At 45.5% G+C, this 15,300-nt stretch overlaps 1 protein-coding gene across 3 annotated transcripts in view; it reads left to right on the top strand.

Moving 5' to 3' along the window:
- ABTB3 (ankyrin repeat and BTB domain containing 3) overlaps positions 1 to 15,300 on the top strand; it is a 309,294-nt gene that overhangs the window by 264,822 nt on the left and 29,172 nt on the right. For 2 of the 3 annotated variants that reach the window (XM_055328940.1, XM_055328939.1), the window contains 4 exons: positions 531 to 624; positions 742 to 877; positions 1,604 to 1,824; positions 3,325 to 3,503. In XM_055328940.1, the coding sequence (XP_055184915.1) occupies positions 531 to 624; positions 742 to 877; positions 1,604 to 1,824; positions 3,325 to 3,503 (630 nt within the window). The remainder of the gene's footprint in view (positions 1 to 530; positions 625 to 741; positions 878 to 1,603; positions 1,825 to 3,324; positions 3,504 to 15,300) is intronic. The other variant, XM_055328941.1, reaches the window with a different exon arrangement.

Below are 15,300 nucleotides of genomic sequence, written 5' to 3'. Positions count from 1 at the left end.
AGAGCCACCCAGAATGTTCTAGAAGGGATTTATGCCCCGGGTGGCCCAGATGGTCCCCAAAGTCCTCTGGAACTCAAGATTCCGTGGTTCTAAGAGGCCACTCTAATGCTCTCTGAGGCTTTGTGTCTCCAACCCAAAAAGAGTCTTCCAACACTCTGGTGCCTCAAGAGTCCAAGGCAGCGCTTCTAGAGACTTGAACGTGCATATAAATGACCTGGAGATCTTGCTGCAATGCAAACTCTCATTCAGTTGGTCTGGGGTGGGGCCTGAGCGCTCACATTTGCAACAAGCTCCCAGGTGATGTGGATGCTGCTTTCCGAAGACCAGGCTTTGATAGTCCGAGATTCTAGGACATTCAAGAGACCGTCAGCTCACCCTCTATGTACAGCTGCCCTCACCCTGTGCACACGGCCACTGACCCAGAGGGAGGGCAGGAACATTGGCATCGTACTGACTTCTGCCAGCTTTTCCTGATGTGTCCTCATGGTACATGTCCTTTAAATGTCTCAGTGGCCACTCTTCCTCCACAGCTGCTCCTGGACGCCGGGGCCAAGGTGGAAGGCTCCGTGGAGCACGGCGAGGAGAACTACTCGGAAACACCCCTCCAGCTGGCAGCTGCCGTAGGTAAGAGCTGCTGAGCCTCGTCCCGGCCGAGGGTCTCCACCACCTTGCGCCCTCAATGTGTCTGTGACTGTATCTTTGCTTTATCCGCTTATAAAACCCCCTTCTCTGGGCTTGCAGGAAATTTTGAGCTGGTTAGTTTGCTGTTGGAGCGTGGTGCGGATCCCCTGATAGGAACCATGTACAGGAATGGAATTTCTACAACCCCCCAGGGTGATATGAACTCTTTCAGCCAGGCCGCAGCCCACGGACACAGGTAGGCTAGGATGGGCCAAAGCCACAAGGTCCCAAGCGGTGCTTGTTAAAAATGCAGATTCCCAGGCCTACCCCAGACCCATTACATCTCTGGATGTGGGGCCCAGAGGCAGGCCAGACCCCAGGCCTGGCCAGAGTGGCCTTAGCCACCAGCTTTCTGCTCAGAGCCAACTCCATGCAGCGCACATCCACTCAGGCTACCTTGTTTTGTCTTTGCCCTGTCAGCTTTCACCTCACAGAGACACCACTTTTTGCCAGGGTTGGTCAGAGCCCATCACCTCAGCTGCCGTGAAGTGAGAAGAACCATTTTAAAAATAATAAAATCCCTTCCAGCCTAAGTTACCACTTATCTACATTTCCTTCAGGGTTTACCCCCTTCCAGTTTTTTGACACACAACCCTAGTAAAGCAGTTTCACTGTGGGACCCCGTGTGCAGGCTGATGGTTAGAAGGGCACAGTCCTAGAACCTTCTAGATACTTCTAGATACTTGAGGAAAGCACTTAGCTCCAGGCTGCCCTCAAGGAAACATAGCCAGTCATGCCCCTCCCATCTCCGTCCTCAAAACATCGCACCGGTGGTCAGGGCTCTGAAACCACCACCCCAGAGTTGTTCCCATCATCCCCCTGTTCTCACATGAGTGGGGTCCCCACTTCCCACACCCCATCCCTGCCCTGGAAAAGCCCTTCCATCTCTGAGTGTCTTCCTCTCTGGGTTTATGATTGACAGGAATGTGTTCCGCAAACTGCTCGCTCAGCCAGAGAAGGAGAAGAGTGATATCCTGTCCCTGGAAGAGATTCTGGCCGAGGGGACTGACCTGGCGGAGACAGCCCCGCCTCCCCTGTGTGCCAGCCGCAACAGCAAGGCCAAACTGAGAGCTCTGAGGGAGGCCATGTATCACAGCGCTGAGCATGGCTACGTGGATGTCACAATTGATATCAGGAGCATAGGTCAGTCTGGCACCCTCCACCGCTGGGCACAGCACCCCTGCCCAGCTCTAGGTTACACACACATACACACACACACACACACACACACACACACACATACATACACATGGGCCCAGGGAACTTCTCATTTGCTGGTTGGATCACTTCCAAGCTAAAACACCCACACCATCCTCAAAGACAGCAGCATCCCTCCCTACTCCCAAAGGCTGATCCTCAGGTCATTTTCTCATGATTCCCAAACTCTGGACCCTGAGAATTTAAGGAATTAGAATCACCTGGGAGCTTGTCTGAATACAGATTGCCAGGCCCTACACCCAGAGGCTCTGCTGTCGAGGGTCTGGATGGATAAAGGCCGGAAATCTTTATGTTTAACAATCATCCCAGGTGGTTCCCAGTGGTTGGTGAATCACTGCCTTAGAGCACCCATATCCAAGAAGCAGTGGCCAGGCAACAGGTAGGATGAGGCTCACCCACTGAGCTTCAGGGTACAAAGCCACTCCTGAGAAAAGCTAGGGTTGGCTCTTCCTTGAGGGAGCTAGCTCAGATCCATCTCTGTGTGTCCAGGGAGCAGGCCAGCTCAGCCTTCCCAGTATGGGGGCAGGAACAGCAGGTCCTAGCATGGGCCTTCAACCTCTGGTGTGGCAGGTCAAGGTGGGCAGAGGGCCTGAGGAGAGGCCCCCCTGCCGCCATTCTAGACGTGGGCCTCTCTCTCCGAGTGACTGTTCAGAATGTGGGACATTTGTGCCACTGTGCCTAGGGCCTATTTAGCATGATGCTGAAGCTCCGGACTCTGAATGGCCTACTCCTTATGACCAGTAGTGGAGCATGCTCTTCATCTGTGCCTCTCCATGGGGAAGGAGAAGCACATCGCAGCAGTCAGCTGCTGGAGAGGTTTCTGTGAAAGGAGGAAGGCCTGATGAAGCGCCCACAGGTGGAAGAGTTGTTCTGCCCAGGGGAGCAGCAGCAGTACCTTCCAGGCCTTTCTCTGACGTCTGCGCCCATCCTGGCCAGGGCAGTAGATGGTGAGGCCCACCGATGGGTTTCACCAGCTCTGAGCTCTCACTTGGGCATGATGTGCTGTCTCATCCTGAGCAGGACTCTAACCCCCCTGAGCTTCTGTCTCCCCAGAAGGCAGAAGGGATGGAGGGAAGCAACGTCAGGACCCAGAAGTATGGGGTAGGCATAAGCAGCGTGTCACATTCTGTGTTCTGCACGATGGTGAGATCTTGTAAAATGCAGCTCCTAGTAAGTGAACAGCGTGCACAGATGGACAGCCATAGCTAAGGGGATTGAATTCTGATCTTTAGTTTCAACATCTGCAAATCTTCAGGGGGAATAAAAAGCAACTTTGGCGCAGTTCATCCCACATCAGGCTCTTGGGCTCGTAATTTGGTGATGTCCTGGAAAGGCCAGCTTGCAGATAAAAAAACACGCCTTCTGTTGTGGTTGTTTTCTGTCTTGTCCTCTCCTCCCCTGCACACCCTCCCCGCCCCCTCCCAGGCGTCCCGTGGACACTGCACACGTGGCTGGAGTCTTTGCGGATCGCCTTCCAGCAGCACCGCAGGCCCCTCATCCAGTGCCTGTTGAAGGAGTTTAAGACCATTCAGGAGGAGGAGTACACGGAGGAGCTCATTACCCAAGGCCTGCCCCTGATGTTTGAGATCTTGAAAGCGAGCAAGGTAGGAGAAGTTTAATGCTGTTGCGGTCAGCTGGCGGCAGCAAGCAAGCAAGGCGGGAGGCTCACGAGCTCAGCAGTCCTTAGCCTGATCCCGCCCTTCGGGCAGGAATCCTGCAGTCACGGCCACCAGCAGCACGTGTGCCCGGCTGTCTAAAGCCACTTGTGCAGTCATTTGTGGGGTGCTGTTCTGCGGAGCACCTGCTATGTCCCAAGGCCCTTGGGCACAAGAGACAAAGTGCAGAGACACCTTCTAACCCAGGGAATTTACAGGAAAGCTGGGGCGATCATGCCAACACATGTGCCCCAAGGGCATCTGAGGTTTATGAAACAGTGTTAAATTGGGTGGCGTGGGCTCTGAGAGGTGCGAGTCGGTGTCTCGGAGGTGTCACGGAGGTGCTGAGACTTGAGAGGCCTGAATGGACAGATAGGAATCTGGTGAAAAGAGGGAAACGGTACAGCACCCTTGATCAACGGGATACAGACCCTGCCGAGGATCCTGGAGAGCCAGGCCCTGGAGAAAGCTTTCTGGGTACAGAGGATCAGATGAGTGTCACCCCTTCCTCACGGGTCTCCCTGTTCCTGCAACAGGGAGATGCTGTCACCCCATTAGAACATCAGTCCGGCCCATGGGCCATCATGAGATCAATTCTTAAAACTTTCTTTGGGGTCCCTTGCTTGGCGATACCATATGGATGTCCGGTCCCAGCCAGCGGGCCCTGTGGCTTTACTGTGTGAGCTGCTGGAGCTCTTTGAAGAGGGATAGCCGTGGCATGCCCACCCCCCAGCCATCCATTGGAGTGCAGAGCCAGGGGCAGGGGGAGGAGGTGACAGATGCCCCATCACTGTGGCCACGGAAGTGCCAAAGGTGACCAGTCTGCCTGAGAGGCTCTGAGGAGTTTGGGCATCAAGTACCACATACCGAGGGCTCCTCAGTGGGTCCCAAGGGCCCATGTAGCACAGTGGTTCAGGACGTGGACTCTGGAGCCAAACTGTGGGAATTTAAACCTCACTATACCACTTACTAGCCTTATGACCCCAGTCAAGTTACTTAACTTCCCTCTGCCTCAGTTTCCCTACCTGAAAATGGGAACAATAATTATACTAACCTCTTAGGGTGGTTGTGAAGATAAAATGAGTCAGTGCCCTTCAAACTGTCCCTGCAACTCCGTGAGTGCTTTATACGTCATAAAGATGGCCTCACCGGAGGATGTGGCACCTCCAGGATGTCCCCAAAGGTGTTCTGTAAAAACCATCCCCTCAAAATATTTAACACCCCATTGCAGCGCACATATCAACCAGCCATGAGTACTGACCTGAGAACCGGCCAAACATCAGCTCTTTCTGCAGGCTAACATTGGATTACTCACAATTTCTCTCCTGCTGAGTCTTGAATACCCTAATTCACAAAGGCAATCAGGTGTTTCCCAAACTCATTTGACCTTGGAACTCTTTTATCATGAACTGTCTCAAGACACAAGTGAGGATTTTTTTAAGCTAAAATACGTATTTTATATGCCATATATATGCTATATGCCAGGCACTCTTCGAAGCACATTCTAAGGATTAACTCATTTAATCCTCACAAACAACCTTTGAAGGAGATAATGTTCTTATCTGCATTTAACAGATGGGAAGACCGAGGCACAGAGAAGGTGATCACTTGCCCAAGGCCACACATTTGTGTGGCACAGCTGGGCTTGAACCCAGGCAGCCTGGCTCTAGCACCAGCTTCTCATCACTTTGCTCCAGAACAGCCTTAATAGAAGCATAGGGTCCCTCTCAGACCATGGAACCTCTGATATCTCTGGGGCAATGGGCCTGTAAACTTGCAGGGCAATGTGGGTTCCCCTTGCCAGGCTGCCCAAAGAGTGAAGAGGGAGCCCAAGTGTGAAGGGGAGCAGAGAGCTGCCTTCTCTGGAGGGCAGGGGTGGCCCAACAGCAAAGCAGCAGCAGCATGGCCCCTCAGCTGTCTGAGCCTCAAGCACCTGGCCTGGGGTCCAGAGCTGCGCTCTTGAAGTATTCTTATCCGCAGCCCCTTAATCCACAGTCTCAGGGCTCACTACAGCTGGATTTGATGGAAGCCCCATCAAGACCCAAAATGGGAGTAGGAGTGCCAGTCCTTGTGTAATGAGCTGCAGTGATTCCACAGGCAGCAAAACCTGATGGAAGCATTTCAAGACCAAACTTCCCCATGCCCTTTACCCCTCCAACTTTGAATGAATGAATGGTGCTTTCACCTGCAATTACCTAGGAAACCACTTTAGTGAAAAACGTTTCTAAGTCTGGAATTCCCAGGGGTAGGTGTTCTAACTTGTTCTCACTTGTTTGTTTTTGGTTCCTTGGTTTTTGTTTGTTCCTTTTTTCAGGCTATAATGGGAATTCACAGATTACTGAGGCATCCTGTGTATTAAGTAAACCTAGTCTATGAAATTTTTAAAAAATATTTTATTTATTTAATCATGAGAGACACAGAGAGAGAGAGAGAGGCAGAGACACAGGCAGAGGGAGAAGCAGGCTCCATGCAGGGAGGCTGATGTGGAACACGATCCCAATCCCAGGTCTCCAGGATCACGCCCTGGGCTGAAGGCGGCGCTAAACCGCTGAGCCACCCGGGCTGCCCATGAAATTTTTTTATTAAACTTTATTTTGGTGTTTTGGAGTGTGACATACATACAGAAAATTGCCAAGATCATAACTATAGAGCCTAATGAATTTCCACAGGTAAACCTACTGTGTGATCAGCACCAAGGCCAAGAAAGAGAACATTACTAGCCCCCTAGCAAGCCTCTTCGGTCTTATTCAGCTACCCACTAAAGGGCAGCCAGTAGCTGGGAGGGGCTTTTGCCGGGGAATGTGGACTAGAACGCGCTCTGGGCCAGCGATCCTGATCTTCAGGGATGGAGGGAGCCAGGTCCCAGGGAGGAGCAAGCAGTCTGGGAACATTGTGCTTTCAAATTGGGTTTGCTTTCCTAGGGGCTCGTTGGCGACCCCTACTGGTGAACTGCGGTATTCCCGCACCATGTACCCCGAAGGGAAGAGGGAAGAAGGCGTGACCCATTTCCCAGGGCTGCAGTATGAAGCCAAGCAGTCCCGGAGCATGAGTGGTATTCCTCTGGTCAAAAGAAGACTGGAGAGAGATGGTGGCAGAAAAATTCAGAGAGTTGAGAAAGCGCTGCAAAGCTGTGCCCTCCAGCGTGTCCTATTGGAGAATGGTAGTAGCCACACATCACACAACTGCCCAGCAGTATTCCTTCTCCTTCCATTAAAGGATTCCTGTTCAGATCGCATCTGCCATTCTGTGTGGACAGGTACCTGGTTTTATCAGATGATCAGTAGTAGTAGATAAGGACCTAGAAATCCCATAAACAAATTCTCTTTATAGTTAGCTACAAATATCCAGCTGTCCTAAAAAGTGAAGCATATACCCTCCCATCCTTGACTTGTGCTCCTTTAGACATTCCTTGAAATCTGGCTGCAGATGGGCTTTTTGTTCCTTCTTCTTAATTTTAACTTCCAAAGAATTCAGCATCTCTAGATTTCCCAGGAGCAGAACAATATAGTCATTTCTCAGTATACATCTGTTTAAAGAAAGTTCCTGGCCCATTTCTCCCACGCATAATGCCCCAGGGCATTGATTCATTCAGCAGTCACGAGGGCTCACTATGCAATAATAGGACAGACACCTTCTTTATCCTCCTGGAACTTGCTGTGTCCAGGGGAGGGGCAGACAGGGAACAAGGAAATGGATCAGAAGAGAGTGGGAGCTTGATAAATGCTATGAAAAAAAAAAAGGCAAAATTAAGACAATGACCGAATCTCTGGGGGTGGGGCAGGCAAGGTGTAAAGATGTAAAGAAGAGATATAAAGAAGGTCTCCCTAAGAAGGTAGCATTTGAACAATCACCAAAGTGGGGGAAAGTGCAGCCATGCAGAGGTCTAGAGCAAAAGCATCCCAAGTGGGTGAGTGTAGTTGCTGAGGCTCTTAGTGGAGACATGCTTGGTGTGTGGAGGCAACAGGAAAATCAGCAAGGTGACCAAGGCAGTGGGATACAGGAAGAAGTACTGGAGATAAAAATCAGATTGCACAAACTCTTTCTCCATGGTGAAAAGTGTGGGTGTCCCTCCACGTGCAGTGAATAGAACACCACTGGAGGTTTTGGACAGAGACAAGACCTGATCTTTGGGGGTTTTTTTCTTGTAGTTTATACACCTTTTTACTTTTTCTCAATTTTTAATTGAAATATCTTAGTTTTTTGAACTTTTGATTTTGAGGTCATTGTAGATTCCATGCAGTTGTAAGAAAAAATACAGCAGTAGCCCTAAGTACCCTTTACTCAGTCTCCCCCATTGGCAATATCTTACTAGAACTATGGTAAAATATCACAACCACGATACTGATGGGATATAGTCAACATGCAGAAAATTTTTATTGCCTGCAGGATTCCCTCATGTTGCACTCCTGTAGCCAAACCCATTTCTCTTGTGCCGCCACCCCATCTTTACCCACTGGGAACTGCTAATGCGTTCTCCATTTCTCTAATTTTATTTTAAGAATGTAATTTCAACTGTGCCTGTGTGGCATAGTTGGTTAAGCATCTAACTCTTGGTTTTGGCTCAGGTTGTGATTTCAGGGTGGTGAGATCAAGACCTGCATCAGGCTCCACGCTCAGTGTGTAGCCTGCTTGAGATTCTCTCTCCCTCTGCCCCTCCTTTCCTGCTCTCTCTCTCTGTCTCTCTCTGTCTCTAGGAAATAAGTCTTTTTTTAAGAAAATGTGATTTCAGTAGAATCATAGAGTATGTGACTTTTCAGATTTGGATTTTCTCATTCAGCATAATTCCCTGAAGAATCATCAGGTCATCGGATGTATTCATAGTCCGTTTCTTTTCATTGCCGAGCAGTGCTCCATGGCATGGACATACCATGGTTTGTATAACTGCTCACCCACTGAAGGACAGCAGAATTGTTTCCAGTTTCAAGCTATTACAAATACAGCTGTTGTAAACATTCACGCTCAGGTTTTTATGAGGATGTATGTCTTCATTTCTCTGGGATTAATGCCCAGGAGTGCCATCACTGGGTGGTATGGTAGTTGTGTGATTCGTTTTTTAAATAAAGTGCTAAACTGCTTTCGAGAGCGGCTGTACCATTCTACATTCCCACCAGCAAAGTAGGAATGATCCAGTTTCCCCACATCCTCGCTGTTTGGTATTGTTGCTCTTTTTTATTTTAGCCATTCTGATAGATATGGAAGTGACATCTTGTGGTTTTAATTTCCATTTCCCTAAATGGCTAATGTTGTTGAACATATTTTCATGTGCTTATCTGCCATCTGTACATCCTCTTCAGTGAAATGTCTCTTTGTGTCTTTGCCTGTGTTCTAATTAAGTTGTTTGCTTTTTAACTGTTGATTTTTGAGTGATACTTATCTTTTGTCAGATAATGTGGTCTGCCAGGAATTTCTCCCATTCTGCAGCTTTTCTTTTTATCATCTTGGCAGGGCCTTTCACAGAGCAAAAGCTTTTAATTTTGAGGAAATCTTATTGATCAATTTTTATTATAATGGAGAGTCTGCTTTGGGTATCAAGTATTAGAACTCCTTGCTTCGCCCTAAATCATGAATATGTCCTCATATTTTTTCCCCAGAAATTTAATTTTATGTTTTATACTGAAGTATGTGATTGATTTTGTATTAATTTTTGTATGAGGTGTGAGACTTACATCAAGGTTTTCTGGGTTTCGTTTGTGTGTTTTTGTTGGCTTTGGTTTGCTCGTTTTGCCAGGGGATGTTTAGTATCCCATCTCCATTTGTTGGAAAGGCTGTCTCTCCTTCATGAATTACTTTTGCACATTTGTCAAAAGTGAGTTGGGCATATTTGTGTGGGTCTGTTTCTGGGTTCTCCACTCTGCTCCACTGATTTATGTGTCATCCTTCCACCATTACTGTACAGTCTTGATTAGCATAGCTAAAAAATAAATCTTGAAATTAGGTAGACTTATTTTTCCATTTTATTCTCTTTTTTTGAAAATTATTTTAGCTATGTTCTTTGTCTTTACATATAAATTTTGTGGGGGTTTTTTCAAGTAAATTCTACCCTCAATGTGGGGCTGGAACTCACCACCCTGAGATCAAGAGTCTTAGTTCTATTGACTGAACCAGCCAGGTACCCCTCCATATAAATTTTAGAATAAACTTGTTATATTAACAACAACAAAAATCTTGCTGATACTTTGATAGGAATTGTGTTAAACCTCTATATTGATTCAGTTAGAACTGACATCTTTACTGTATTAAATCTTTCAGTTTATGAATTGTATGTCTCTTCATGTACTTCGATTGTCTTTGATTTTTTTTTAAGATTTATTTATTTTAGAGAGAGAGAGCAGGGGGAGGGGCAGAGGATGAGAGAGAATCCTAAAGCAGACTCCCTGCTGAGTGAGGGGAGCCCAATGCTTGCTCGACCTCAAAACCCTGAGATCGTGTCCTGAGCCAAAATCGAATTTGGCTGCTTAACCGACTGGGCCACCCAAGCATCCCAATCATCTTTGATTTCTTTCATGAACACTGTGGAGTTTGCTGCATAAAAGTCCTGTCTTGTTAGATTTATATATACTTTTTTTTTTACCAATTGTAAATACAGTATATATATATATATAAATATATTTTTAGCAATTGTAAATACAGTATTTTTATTTTTCTTTTGTCCATGTGTTCATTGTTAACACAAAGAAATACACTTGATTTTTATATGTTTATCTTGTATTCTACAGCCCTGTTGAACTTGTTTATTCCAGGAATTCTTTGTCGAGTTACTGGGATAATCTTGTCACCTGCAAATAAAGACCGTTGTCTTCCTTTTCAGTCTGACCCTGAAGATTTCTTTAGGGGATAGATTTTTTTTAATTATGAATTCAATTTCTTTAATATCTATACAGCTATTCAAATTATCTATTTAATATTGAGATGGGGTACTTTTTTTCAGGGAATTGATTCATTTTATCTGCATTGACAGATTTATGTGGATAGAGTTGTTCATCATAATCCCCCTTATTATCTTTCTGATGTCTACAGTCTGTAGTGATAGACTCTGTTTCATTCCTGATTTTTTAATGTGTCCTCTTTTTCCTTTGTCAGTCTTCCTGGAGGTTTGTCAATTTTATTCATCTTTTCAAAGATCCGGCTCTTTGTTTCATTATTTTCTCTACTATTTTTGTTTTAACTTTCATTGATTGCTACTCTTATCTTTATTATTTGCTTGCTTTGAGCCTGGTTTGCTTTTCTTTTTCCAGGTTCTTGAGTAGGAGTTTAGATTATTGATTTGAGACTTTTCCTCTTATATATACATTGGATACTGTACATATCCTTCTCACTGCTCTGGCTCTGTACCACAAATTTTGATGTGTTGTTTTCACTTTTCATTCAGTTCAGTGTTATTACTTCCTTTGGAATCCCTTTTTTGACTTATGGATTATTTCACAGTCTGTGTCATTTCCAAACGTTTAGAGACTTTCTTATTATCTGTTATTGATTTCTAGTTTGACTCCATTGTGGTCAGAGAATACCTTCTGTATTACTTATTTTAAGTTTCTGAGTTTGGCTTTATGGCCCTAAGTATGGTCCCTCTTGATAACATCATGAACACTTGAAAATACTGTTTTCTGCTGTCATCAAGAAGAGTGGTCTATAAATGTCGATTAGACTCTATTGGTTGATGGTGGTGTTGAATTCTTCATATCCTTCGGATTTTTCTCTCTATCTTATCAATTCAAATAGGGGTGTTGAATTCTCCAACTATAATTGTGAATTTGTCTGTTCTCCTGTCAATTCTGTCAATTTTTGAATCACATATAAGGCAGCTCTGTTGTTTGGTGCATACATATTTAGAACTAAAATGTCTTCTTTGTGATTAACCCCTTTATCATTAAATAATGCCTCTTTCTGCTTCTGTCAATTTTCTTTGCTCTGAAGTCCACTTTATCTAATATTTTTAACATAGCCACTCGTACTCCTTTGATTAATATTTGCATTTTTTTTCACCCTTTTACTTTCAACCTGCCTTTTTCATTATATTTGAAGTTATTTTCTTGTAAACAGCAAGTAGTTGGGCTTTTCATCCACTTTGCCAATCTCTGTCTTCTAATTGGTATATTTAGACCATTTATATTTTATTGTTACTTTAGAGCTTATGTCTGCCATCTTATTTTTTGTTTTCTGTTTGGTTTCTCTACCTTTGGTTCTCCTTTCCTGCCTTCCTGTGGGCTACTCGAATACTTTTTTAATTCCATTTTTATTTATCTGCAATGTTTTTGATAGCTTTTTTATAGCTTCATATAGCTTTTCTAGTTGTTGTTTGCAGTATTACAAATACCTAAAAGCATAGTCTACTGGTACCATCATTTCACCAGTTCAAGTGAAATAAAGAAATCTTACCTCCCTTTATGTGAATTTACCCCCCTCCACTTATGACATAATCATCTTTAAATATTTCCTGTACATACATTTAGAACTGCATCAGACACTGTTACAATTTTTGCATCAACCATCAAACATAATTAGGAAACTCAGAGAAAGTGGGCCTATTATGCCTACCCATATTCTTGTTTACCATGTTCTTTCTTTCTTCCTGAAGTTTCAAGTTTACTTTTATATCCTTTCCTTTCAACATAGAGAACTTTCTTCAGCATTCTTTTAGCGTAGGTCTCTTTGTGACAAATTCTCTAGTTTTCCTTCATCGGAGAATGTCTGATTTCCCTTTCATTACTAAAAGATACTTTCACTGGTTATTATTTGCTTGATATTTTCCTTTAAATCAACTTACCAGCTGTTAAATGCACTTAGGAAATGCTGTAGTACTACCATAAAGAGAGCCTGCATTACTTGCCATGAATAGAGGGTACATACCAAAACACACAGGTGACTATTTAAAAGCAATTTATTGTGTGTTCGATTTCATCTCAGACCCAGTTTCAGTGACAGACATGGGACTGGGTACTGTCCTCATGGAACTCTGTCTGGTGCCCCTCCCATCTCTTTGGTACCCCTTCCTAATACCTTTCCCAGGTGTGCACCAGCAGACAGAGGCTCATTGTTCACAGGTCAACCTAGTGTATTCCACAAGGGAGAGCCCGTCTAGGGATGAACCACTGTTGAGGATGGCTTGAGGCAGAGAACTCACTGCCATTGTCCCCTGAAAGTAACAGTATTTCCACCATCTCCAGATTTTGAGATGTGGCTTTTTTCACTTTTTAGCATTTCACAACTTGAAGTGGGTCTTTGAACATGAATGTGTGTATTTAATGCAGTGAGGTGGGGTTTTTTTCTCTTCCTAAAAGCTGCCATTAATTGTATGACATTTTAGAATCTAGAAGAAAAGAGAAATTGGTTTGAATTATAGGAAATTGCTGTTTGGGGGGTTAAGAATGGTCAAATCTCAGCACTTTCCTTTGGTTCAGCCTAATGGTATGTTATGATGCATAATCCTTTTTAGCTCTCCTAGCAACCTCACGGAGCAGATATTTTTAATCCACTTTGGAAGAGGGCAGCAAAGCCCGGAGACGCTGAGTAACTTTCCTAAGGTCACAGAGCTAGAGAATGAGGAGCCAGGACCGGGACCCAGCCTCAACTGGTCCTGCTGTCCATAGTTTTACCACTTCATAGAACCCCTGCCTAACACACCTAAAAAGGACCTTTGGGATCAATCCCACCATTCCTTTCTGAAGAAAAGAAAATGTTTTGGTGCCTTCTTAGGAGAGAAGTGAGGGTCAGAGGAAAAGAGGAAAGATGTCATCCCACATTCACAGGAGCCCGTCTCAGGAATCACCTGCCAACCATGACATTAAGAACTTCACTTCAGGGATCCCTGGGTGGCGCAGCGGTTGGCGCCTGCCTTTGGCCCAGGGCGCGATCCTGGAGACCCGGGATCGAATCCCACATCGGGCTCTCAGTGCATGGAGCCTGCTTCTCACTCTGCCTGTGTCTCTGCCTCTCTCTCTCTCTCTCTCTCTCTCTCTCTCTCTCTCTCTCTCTCTCTGTGACTATCATAAATAAAAATAAAAAAATAAAACATACAAAAAATTTCTCTTAAAAAAAAAAAAAGAACTTCACTTCATTCCCCTTTTGTTCTATGTAGCCACATAGTTCTGAATCCTGAGGACCCAAGTTCACTCTATATGCCCACCCAGCATTTTCTATGAGAGACCTGAATGGCTGGTACCTAGCAGCATACCAGTTACAACCACTAACCAGGTGCTGTGTCCTTGGGCTCAGGCAGACGCTCACTCATCCCCAGCCCCTGCCTCCTCCTCCTCCTGCTCCGGGGGGCTTGCCCTGGCCTCCCAGGTCAGAGCTTGCATGCACAGACTGGCACACTGCCCCTGAGAGTCAAGTCTTGTGGCACCTTTCCCTAAAAGCACGTCTCTTCCATGTGCAGCTCAGAGGAGGATATAGGCATCTTCCCAGCACAACTACCCCACCTACCCATGCCTCTAAAACAGAGTGAGCCTTGAGTTTGGTTAATTCCATTCTGCTGTCTTCAGGTTTGGGTCCAGAGTTAACCAAACTCAAAAGATAACCCAGTTCACTGCCCCAAACTGACCATCTAACCCAGCGGCTCTCACCCCACTGGCGCTATTAACTGATACTAATTACAGCACCCCGTCTTGCTCAGAGGGGCCCTCCTGGAGTCCTAATTCATTCTGGGTGCCAGGGACCTGGATTGAATGATACCAACAATCCCTCTCCCTGAGGAAACACACAGAGAGGGGCACAGAACAGATGCCTCAACAAACACAGATGAATTCAAGGACAGAGTGGGGAGTCTTCTCTTGGAATTCTGGCGTCTGAAAGAGAGGTGGCCAGAAAGCCTTGAGAAAGGCAGCATTTTGGGTCCTGACATGGGAACCATCACCATCAACCACCACATAGTGTTCAGCACTTAGCAGATGCCGAAAAGATACTTGAAAAAAGAGTTAATGCTTGAATGGCTGCATCCCTTATCACACGGGGTCATGTTCACATTCGTGAAGACTTGAGGGGATGAATGAATAAGGCCCAGGGAACTGTCAGTGTCCACTTTGACCCTTGAATCTTCCTCTTTCCCTTTCTCTTGAACTTCTAATATTTTCATCATAATGATCCTGTTTCCTCATTGGGCAGATTTTTTTTCCAATAATAGACTTCATTTTTTAAAATGGTTTGAGGGGATCCCTGGGTGGCTCAGGGGTTTGGTGCCTGCCTTCGGCCCAGGGTGTGATCCTGGAGTCCTGGGATCAAGTCCCACATCAGGCTCCCTGCATGGAGCCTGCTTCTCCCTCTGCCTGTGTCTCTGCCTCTCTGTGTGTCTCTCATGAATAAATAAATAAAATCTTTTAAAAAAAAGATACATTATAAAATAGTTTGAGATTTACAGAAAAATTGAGACAATAGCACAGAGTTCCCCATACAGCCCCTCATCCACATTCCCCTATTATTAACACCTCACACTGGTATGATACATGTGTTATAATTAATGAGCCAACATTGATACATTATTATTAGCTAAATTCCATTCTTGATTCTTATCTCCTTAGGTTATTTTTAAGATTTTATTTATTTATTCATGAGAGACACAAGAGAGAGGCAGAAACATAGGCAGAGGGAGAAGCAGGCTCCCTGTGGGGAGCCTGATGCAGGATTCCATCCCAGGACCCCAGGATCACGACCTGAGCCAAAGGCAGACACTCAACCACTGAACCACCCAGGCGCCCCCCTATTTCCTTAGCTTTTGTCTAATGTCTTCTGCTCCAGGATCCCATCCTAGACC

This window comes from Nyctereutes procyonoides, unplaced genomic scaffold (assembly GCF_905146905.1).
Source record: "Nyctereutes procyonoides isolate TBG_1078 unplaced genomic scaffold, NYPRO_anot_genome, whole genome shotgun sequence".
In the NCBI taxonomy this organism is placed as follows: Eukaryota; Metazoa; Chordata; class Mammalia; order Carnivora; family Canidae; genus Nyctereutes; species Nyctereutes procyonoides.
This window is presented reverse-complemented; position numbering and strand designations above follow the sequence as displayed.